Source organism: Nannospalax galili, unplaced genomic scaffold (assembly GCF_000622305.1).
Source record: "Nannospalax galili isolate Female #2095 unplaced genomic scaffold, S.galili_v1.0 scaffold1109, whole genome shotgun sequence".
In the NCBI taxonomy this organism is placed as follows: domain Eukaryota; kingdom Metazoa; phylum Chordata; class Mammalia; order Rodentia; family Spalacidae; genus Nannospalax; species Nannospalax galili.
Genome location: NW_008359787.1, coordinates 333,061 through 343,217, shown reverse-complemented (window position 1 = coordinate 343,217; position 10,157 = coordinate 333,061). Strand labels below are relative to the sequence as shown.

Genomic DNA, 10,157 nt, shown 5'->3' with positions numbered 1-10,157 from the left:
GAGCACTTGCTGCTCTTGCAGTGGACCTGGGTTCAGTTCCAGCACCCACACGGCAGCTCATAACCATCTGTAACTCCAGTTCAAGGGGCTCTAACTCCCTCCTCTAGTCTCTGCAGGTACCAAGCACACATGTGGTACACACACACACACACACACACACACATGCAAACACTAGTGGATATTAAATTAATAAATGTGTCTTTTTTAAAAAAGTAACAGTAGCTTGCTTATGACTGTTACCTAAAAGTGCGTAGGTGGGGATGGCAATCTTGGGGAGTGAACCCTCACCCTGTGGGATCTGACACTATCTCCAGATAGTGTCAGAACTGAATTGGATTAGGGGATACACTGCTGATGTCCACAGTTGCTCACTTGTTTGCTTGTAGGAAGAAGTCCCCATAACTTTTGAGGTCATAGGAGTCTTCTGTGTGGATTGTATTAGAAGGGGAAAAGCATGCTTTTTTTTTTTCCTGACCCAGAGTGATGACACTAGGTGAATAATTTAGGCATTGTGACCTGCTATTGACCTTCTTACTTGAATACAATCGCTGTGGTGCTGACACCTTGTTGGTTTGTCTTCTAATCCAATCAGCTACCAAGTGGCTAATGGATGAGTAGCATTTAGGGTGTGCATACACTGGACAAAGAGGTTTACAACCCAGGTGGGATGGAGCAGATCTATGTGAGATTTTACCACATTATCCAGGGTGATGCACAATCTAGAACTTACACATTGTTCACTTTTGGAACTTATCATCTAATAATTTCTCACTTTGGCTGATCTTGAAAAATGAATCCACAATAAGGGGAGACTACAGAACTGGGTCCTTTGGAGAAAAGGTAATGTTATGTACAGACTTAAGCTCATTTCTTGATTGATTTTGTTGCCTGCCACAAGCATAACCATTGACAAGATGTCTTATCTCAGTAAGCCTCAGTTTCCTTATTTTGATACAGGGAAAATATTTACTTCATTACATGGCTGACTCAAGCAATGATAGCTATTATGTACTACAACTACTTGATGTAGGTATTTACAAATCACAGGCAACGTGTACTTCTCTATGCTTCCTACTTCAGTGATGAGAACCCTTAAGAAGCATCTAAAATTTTCTGTTAGAAAATAAACATGAAGTTGATTTAACACCCATTTGAAGCACTCCACATATCTGCTTGAGAGAAATGTAGAATGTGTGCAATGTTGTAAATATATAATGTAGAAACAACTCAACATTCCCAGAAGGAACTGGAGTCAACATACATAGTAATGCACCCTGTGCACCCAATTATACTGTGGCACTACTCACAATAGCTAGTTATGGTGTGCGTCTGGGTGCAAATCAGTGGATGAATGGATACAAAAAATATGGCGTGTGCACACAGTGGAGCTTTTACTCAACCGTAAAGAACAACGAAATCATGTTGTTTATAGGAAAATTAGTGGATATCATCATATTAAGTGAAATGAGTCAAATTCAGAAAAGGATGCTGCATGTTTTCTCTCGTGCGCAGACTCTAGATTTAAAGGGGGCGGCAGCATGAGTAGAAGAGGGACCATTTTGGAATATGAAGGGAACCACGGGAAAGGGGTGATGGGGCTGAATACGATCAAAGTGCATTATATACATGTATGAAAATGTAATGAAATTACATTTTCTACGATTACTAAAGATTGGTGGGGGAAAAGACTCAAAAATAAAAAAGACTGATTTTTGGTTTGAACCTAAGGCCTTGCGTATTATATAGACAAGCACTTACCTCTGAGCTATACCCCCATCCTCAAAATGATTTTTTAAAGGACTAGAAAAAATAATTGAGGTATTTATGTGTATGCATACAGAAGCCCTTTACTTTTAAGGCTGTTTGTTATAGAAAGATGGAACAAATGAAACCCATCCTTTGTACAGCAACTAAAAAGATAGAAAAAAGAAAAAGCAGACAAAGAGCAAAATGAAAGCTTTCCAGCACTGAAAGAAAAAGGAAACTAAGAAAAGAAGCCGTGCCTGTCCTCTTTGTGGAGGTCACACTGCCCCAGGGGGAACACGGAGGGAGAGACAGAGTAGGGAAGGCAGCACTGCCAGTGGGCTCTGGATTTCTTCAGTCCACCGCGTTTTCGCCCGAAAGCTTCTCTGTCTCCCCGGCAACTGGCGCGGCAGCCAATCGCCCTGAGTACTGTGGTCACGTGGCCAGGTCCGGGCAAGATGGCGGCGCAGAGGGCTGACGCTGGAGTTTTAAGTCTCTACCCTCCGAGCTCGGAGACCCAGACTACTGAGGCCCCGGCGTGGCGAGACTCGCGTGGGCGGTCTGCCGAGCTCCGCGAAGATCTCTCCTCACAGGAAGAGGAGGAGGGCGACTCGGACACCGGAGCCAGCGGCTCGGGTTCCTGCACCTCTGGGAGCAGCGACGCGTAAGGCTCTTGGGCTCGGCGGGCTGCGTCCCAGTGCGCACCACGAGGGCTCCACAGGCTGGCCTGCTCACCGGGAGTTCCTGAGGGCCTGTGGTCTGTAGGGCTTCAGTTGGGTGGAGGAATGCAGGCACTGCTGTAGGGCTCGGGATTCTCAGCTGGGAGAGTCCCTCTTCCTGGTGGAGTCTGTGCTCTGCGAGGGATGTCTGTGATGCTTTGAAAAGCTCTGTCCTGTAGCAGTATCTGCTCTGGTGGCATGACCTTTGTGACTTCGACTCCTATTTAGTGGAGAAAGTCATCCTACACATTGTATAAGGCAACTATTTTAAAATTGTGGAGACATTTTCCTGTTGTGGAAATGAATAGCATCAGAACGGATGTCCACTCCCAGCCTCACCATGAAGGCAGGCTCTCCAGCGCAGCATATTCATGCTGTGTTTTCCTAGTCGACCCCACAGTTTTCTATTTCAAGTCATAATTCTTGGTAATAGCATGAGTGAGTCATTTTTATTCACAGTACCCGAGGCTACTTCATTTATCTGTGGATTAAGGACGTCTTGGAAATGTCAGTTAATGGTAACTCAAAATGAATGACTGTACAAAAACATCAACCAAAGGGGTATTGAACTGCCATACACAATTTGTGGATGGCATTTTATGTGTAGTAAATAACAGTTACAAGTAATTGTGATTATTTGCACCTATCTGTGTGTAACACATTTTATTGTCTTTTTAAAAATCGTCTCTAAAAGCTGAGGGAGAAACCTGCCTAATAGGGATAGATTGTATTCTTGAAGATTTTAACAGGTTTAAGAATTCCAAATTTTGCAAGCTACTGTGGTCATCTTAAAAATCATTTAAAAATCATAGTTTCTCCTAGTTTTATATCTGTTTCTATGATTTAAAAAACCAACCAAACAAACAAACAAAACACTGACCAAAACCAGCTTAGGGGAGAAAAGGCTCATTTGACTTAAAATTACAGGTCATCATTCATCACTGAGGGAAGTCAGGGAAGAAACTTGAAGGCAGGCCTGCTTCCTATTCCTCTGACCAAGGAAGTAACTTCACAGCCAAAGAAGCAAGGCAAAAAACATGGAGGATGCTGCTTGCTGTGCCTTATGCTTAGCTATCTTTTTTGTACAGTTAAGAAACAACCAGCCTAAGGAATGGTGCCACCCACAGTGGGCCGGGCCATTCTACATCAATTAGCAGTAAAGACTATCCCCCACAGACATGTCTATCTGTCAAACTGATCTAGGCAACTCCTTGATTGAGATTCTCTTCCCAGATAATTCTAGGTTGTGTCAAGTTGACAAAGCTAACCAGGACAAGGTAATTAAGTGGATTTTCTGGAAGGAAGGAGATTATACAGAACCTTATTTTGGTTCTGCTACAGGAAGCCATAAACTGAGACTAAAATTCTTGGCTTCTCTACATCTTAGTCACACTTTTTTTCCCTATGGCACATAACTTGAGTGTTGTTTGTGTAGAAATTCAGGGCACTTGACTTCTGATAGAACACCCTGCATTAAGCTGTTTATACCAGTCATTCACTAATCACTCCAAATATTCAGTTTTAGGCCTGATAGTAAAGTCCTGTGCAAAATATTCTGCTGGTCTGTGTTTTGAGTCCTGCCAAAATTCAGATTTTATGTCTGTCCTCGTTTGACATGTATGACATGAGGGTAGATTTGCTGACATGCCCTGGAAAGTCATTGTTCAAATCTTTCCTTATGGTATTAGTCATTGACTATCCTGAGCTACAGTTACCTGTGGAAGCTGGCCCTTCCTGCCTTAGGAAGAACCACTCTGATAAAAGGCATGGGTATGTGTACCTGAATCTTTCTTATCCAGTCAAAGAGCTATGCATGGCCTATCACCTCTGTGGTCTACATGAAGCTTAGTAAGAAAGCCTGTTACATATTTATTCATATAAAGTAATAAAGTGTCCTGAACTTTCAAGACTGTAGCTACTGGGTGTTCTTTTTGGAAGTTACCATTTTTGTGAATGTTTTGTAACCAAAACCCAGTTTGAATTGCATATTATTATTAGTTAATAATTTCATCATTTTTGAGATGAAATTCCCTTAAGATACATTCTGGTAGTTATTTTTTTTTTACATTTTCTGTGTGTGTGTGTGTGTGTGTGTGTGTGTGTGTGTGTGTGTGTGTGTGTTTGTGAATGTATGAGGTCCATGCCACAGCACAAATGTGCAAGTCAGAGGACGACTTGAAGAAGTTGGTTCTCTCCTTGTACCTTGTGGGTTCCCTGGATCCAACTGACATCATCAGGCTTGGTGTCATTGCCCTTACCTTTTAAGCCATCTCTCTGGCCCCAGGGGAATCTTTTAATCTGTTTTAGACTTGTAGAAGAGGAAGGTTTTAGATTGATGCTATTCTTTCTAAACTTGGCATATGGGCATGACCCTGGGGAAGCCTTCAGAGATAAAATGACTGAGATAATGGAAGCCATGCATTTTCTTACCAGGATGCCAAGCTCCTTTGCTTTGGTCTGTAGTTACCAGTTCACCAAAGCAACTTTGGCTACTTCATGTTGGCCAGAAGTTGTCAGTTTTATGACTTAGATGTTTAATGTTTCAAAGTGAATTTTTGTCATTGTTAGTTTTATAACTGGCTAAGGCACAAGAAGAAAAGTGACTGTAAAATGGATTTTAGCTGAAAAAGCTGAGGAAATTCTGCCTAAAATAAGATTGACTAGAGAAGAAACTGATTATACCTCCTTTTAACTTTTGTTTGAGGTTTTCAACAGCTTAGTGAAGTATGCATGATAATATGTGCAGGGGAAACTACACACTTAAGGTGTACAATTTACTATTGAGACCTATATCGTCTCTCAAGGTAACATTTTATGTCACCCAAACGTTTCCCCACATGTCTCCCTAAGACTGTGTGTCCCCACCTTTCCCAAAGCCACTTGCTTTATGTCACTGTTGGTAAGTTTGTTTTTTCTACAGTTCTGTGAAAAAATGTAATGATTTAGCCTCTCTGTTTTGTTTGGCTTCTGCTGAGTAATTTTTTTAGGATTCATCCCTGTTGCCTATAGTAGTTCGTTTCTTTCTCTTCTTTTTTTGAGTAGGATTCTGTTGTTTGTATACACTAATATTTACCTTTCCCTTGGATTTTCACCAAGGGAAATGTGTGACTTGTATCAAAATATTTTATTCAAATTCATGATGCCATGCTATTGTACCATATTTCAGGTAATATTTACCTTTTTCTCCTGCTCTGAACCCTGACCCTTTTCTTTTAATTGGTTTTTTTATTTTATTAATGTACATAGATTAAAAAGACAAACAGCATTGAACTAGGTCAATGACAAAAATGGTAATTGCCTGCTGTTACCTCACTCTACTTCCAGGGCAGTGCATTGAAGAGAATTCTCTTCCTTACTTCTCCTTCAACAATGCTCATCTTATTCACTGACATCACTGCCTTCTTGCTTTAGACCCAGTAAGTCTCCGTTGCTACCTACCCCTCTTCTCTCCATTCCCCCACAAACTGCCTATCTGAAAGTGCCTGCCTCTCCTTTCTCTCATGCTCCCTGAAGTTCCCTATTTCCAGTCATTCTTCTGTACAGCTTCCAGAGTTTGCTTTCTCAAACACAGGTCTAAGTCATTTTCCGGTTCCACTCAAGAGCTCAGTGGCCTCTCAAGTCAGTTCCAGATTCCTTAGGATGATTTTCAAAGTTTTTTTCATTTTTTCCTGGCTTGTCTCATCTCATCTTTGTTTGTTCTCTCTCTCTCTCTCTCTCTCTCTCTCTCTCTCTCTCTCTCGTGTTGGGAATGATCGTACACATGTGTATAGGTGCAGTTGTGTACCCATGGGCCCACAGAGGTCAGAGGAGGAGGACATTGAGTACCCTGTTCTATCACTCCCCCTTTTTTCCTTGAGACAGAGCCTCAGTGAATCTGGATCTAGGTTAACAGCTAAGCCTCAGCAGTCCTGTTTTTGCCTCTCAGTGAATCTGGATCTAGGTTAACAGCTAAGCCTCAGCAGTCCTGTTTTTGCCTCTCAGTGAATCTGGATCTAGGTTAACAGCTAAGCCTCAGCAGTCCTGTTTTTGCCTCTCTGTAGACATACCCATCTTTTTTTTTTTTTTTAACATGGGTAATGGGGATTCAAACTTAGGTCCTCATGTTTGTGCAGCATGTGCTCTTCCCCACTGAGCCATTTCCCCAGCCCTGACTTACCTCTTGTAAGCCACTTGCATTTCTACCACACTGAAGTATCCAGCTTTACTCAAACTGACTATTCATTTTCACACTACACTTTTACACACTTTGTTCCCAATGTTTGAAACCTGTTTTGTCTCTGTCAAAATCACTCAGGGTCTCGCTCAGATGCTCCTAGATCCTTATCTGAGTCCTCTTCATTTCTCCATCCTTTACCGTCCTACAGTAGTTTTGTTTGTTTGCACTTGCATTTCAGCTGTTTGATCAGCTCTCTGTCCAGCTGACATCTTTGGAAATACAGTAAAGCTAGACTCAGTGGCACATGCCTGTAATCCTGGAAACTTGGGAGGTTGAGGCGGGAGTATTGCAATCTCAGGCCTAGCTTGGTCCACATAGCAAGATGCCATCCCAGAAATGAATAAGTAAAAGTATAGTAAAGTCTTACCACAAATGTGTTACTGGTCTGTAATTTTTTTCTTCTCTCCATGTTAGAGCATACCCCGACTTAGGTGTGCCCCTGGCTGCAGGGTGGAAAGTGGGAGTATGGTCCAGAAAATGAGGTCATTATTAGCCTAGCTCCAATGGAGATGTACTCCTGATACAGAAATATATTGCATGCAAATGAGTACTCAGTTATGGGTTCTGCTGTTCCAATTGAACTTGAGGCAGAGAAGCTGAGGCAGACTGGCACCCTCTGAACATGTACCATATGGAATTCATATTAATTTTGTGATATATTTGTTGCTTGTTCTTGCTGTGACAAGATACCTGATAACTTAAGAAAGGAAGGGTTTGTTTGGATCACAGTTTGAGGGTATGGTCTATCAAGGCAGGGAAGCCATAGCGGCAGAGCTTAGTCATATTACATCCATAGTCAAGGAGCAGAGAGCAGTGAATACTCAGCTAGCTTTCTCCTTTTTATTCATTCCAAGACCCCAGCCCATGGAATACTGCCACCCACTGTGGGTGGGTCTTCTCACCTCATTTAACATAACCTAGATAACCCCTCACAGGCATTCCCAGAGGCTTGTCTCTTAGTTGGTTCTAGATCCTGTTGTGGTTTGAATATGAAATATCCTACATAGGATCATGTGTTTGAGTACTTGGTCCCCAGGTATTGGCACTGGGAAGGTTGTGGAATCTTTAGAAGATGGAGGCTTGCTGGTGAAAGTATGTCACTGGGGGAAGACTTTGAGGTTTTATAGTCTGGCCCCATTTGCTCTTCTCTCTGTGCTTTCTGTGTACATAGGCAGTGTGATCTGCCAGCTTCCTGCTCCTACTGCCATGCTGTCTGCCTGTTGTCTTTCCCACCATGATGGACTCTATCCCTCTAGAAAGAAACTCTTCCTCCTCTAAACTGCTTTTTCTCAGGTATTTTAATTACAGCAACAGAAATGAATGGTACAGATTTCATCAAGTTGACAATTGACTTTAATCATCATACATGGCATTTCTATTATGTGTGTATGGTGATTTCTTCTTGGTCCTTAGAATCATCTTGTTATTATACCTGTTAACATCATGTAACAACATGTGGTGGCCACTTGGCCACTTGGTAAGGTGCATTGTACTTTTCTCAAAAAGAGACGGAGGAGGTGGGGGTAATGTAATCATTTGGAATAGTGCAAATGTCTGTTTTCCTGAAATAAGAAAATGTATCAGTTGGGCTATCTGTGGCATGACTCTTAGCAGTGGTTAAGGAAATTGCCATGCCATTTCAAATGTTGAAAAAAAATCATCACATTAATGCAAATTAAGACCTAAGAGAGTTAGATAACTTTTAGAGAGGGCAAATAAAAGATTTCATGTCAATTCATATTTGATAAATATGATATTTGAATACATTAAAAATTGAGAACTACTATCATCTTAAGTTCATGACTACATAATGGTACAACTAACTGAACTTGCTGATTTGCAAATTAGCAAATCTTTCTTTGGGAAGAGGGATTCTGCTCATGTTTACTTCATCACTAAGGGTCTTGAAAACCAATTAAAGCACTCTCAAACTTTGTAAGCCTGTAAACCTAAGGTTATTTCTGTTTAGAGTAAAGCAAAATAAAAGAAGACTTTCACTGAAAGACATTTACTCAGTCAGAACTTAGCAGCTTGTGCCTTGGAGTCTCAGACAGTGTTAAAAGAGTATACAAGTGCTAGTTAATGAGATCCAAGCATTATAAAGATGTGAATTGAAACAATTAGATTTAATTCTTAACATTTTTTTTAAATTTGGAGTACATTTAGATTTACAGAGAGTTGTAAAGATAATACAGTATTCTCATAAACCCTTCTCTTGGATTTCCCTGACTTTAACATCTTACACAACTATTACTCACTGGTCAATAAGAAGTTATTGTTGGCCTGTGCTGTGTATGGCCAGTTCACTACAGACTTTATTTGGATTTCACCACTCTTGCATTAGTGTTCCTTTCCTGTTCCAGGATTCCACCCAGCATATCGTGTTACCTCTAGTCATCAGTTCTCCTGTGGCTTCTGACAGTTTCTCAGCCCTTTCCTGGTCTCACAGCCTCCTTTGTTTGGTTAAGGTTGTACCTGTCACCCCTGTTTTGTGGAAACTGGTCCCTAAATCTTCCTTCTGCTTCCTAAGTCTTTCCCCCACCACTGACATGTACTTCACATGTGTATCATCTTGGATTCTTTCTCAGCATCTCTTCCCCACTGAGCTAAGGTGTTTTCTTTCTTAACTCTGATTTTGTATTATTATTATTATTATTATTATTATTATTATTATTGTGTGTGTGTATGTATTTGTGCAGGCCATAGTGCACATGTGGAACTCAGAGGACAACTTTTGTCGAATCTATTCTCTCCTCCCACCAGGAATCCAACTCAGGTCATTAGACTAGGCAGCAAGTGCAGTCCCTGCTGAGCCGTCTCACTGTCCTGGAACAACAGAGGTGTTTTCATTGTGCTAATGCTGACACTTACTACAGTGTCTGTCCCTGTTTGTTTGATGTACAATCCAACTTCATGGATCATTAAATCATAACCAAAAAGTCGTTTCACATTCAAAATTTTAAGATTAGACAAGCCATCCATCTATTTAGCAAGTAAAAAGTGGCCATGTATCTAATACAAAGAGCATACCAACTACAAGGATGAGATTTTAAAGCTGATATGCTTCACTCATTTAAGTTGATCTGTGTCTTGATAAGTAATAACTTATAATAATATAGCAGTCACTTCTCATCACTGACAAAATTCCTAAGACAAATAACCTAAGTGAGGAAGGATTTATTTTGGCTCCTGGTTTCAGAGGTTAGTATTTTCATAATCCTGTCACCTCTCTAAGCAACGTGCCTTGGGGCAAAGCTTTCAACACAGCAGCCTTTTGGGGGGCACTTTGTATCCAAACTATAGTAATAAGTGATCATACTATTTACACTGTACCAGTTAAAGTTATTGTTCACTTGTTTTCTAAAGGCTTAAGATAGGTGCACAGTTATTTAGACTCTTCAGAGCAGGGCTGCAGAATTATTTTGAATAATGACTTCTGTGAGGATAAAATGTGTGGTTGAAGCAACTGATATAAATGG

The 10,157-nt window shown here is 40.9% G+C and overlaps 1 protein-coding gene across 3 annotated transcripts in view; it reads left to right on the top strand.

Annotated features, from left to right (window-relative positions):
- Window positions 1-2,191: 2,191 nt before the first annotated feature.
- Window positions 2,192-10,157, top strand: part of Intu (inturned planar cell polarity protein) — a 124,653-nt gene continuing 116,687 nt past the window's right edge. For all 3 annotated transcript variants that reach the window (XR_003847902.1, XM_029558974.1, XM_008823687.3), the window contains exon 1: window positions 2,192-2,407. Coding sequence is in view for 2 of the 3 variants with exons in the window: in XM_029558974.1 (XP_029414834.1) it covers window positions 2,202-2,407 (206 nt within the window). In the remaining variant the exon portion in view is untranslated. The remainder of the gene's footprint in view (window positions 2,408-10,157) is intronic.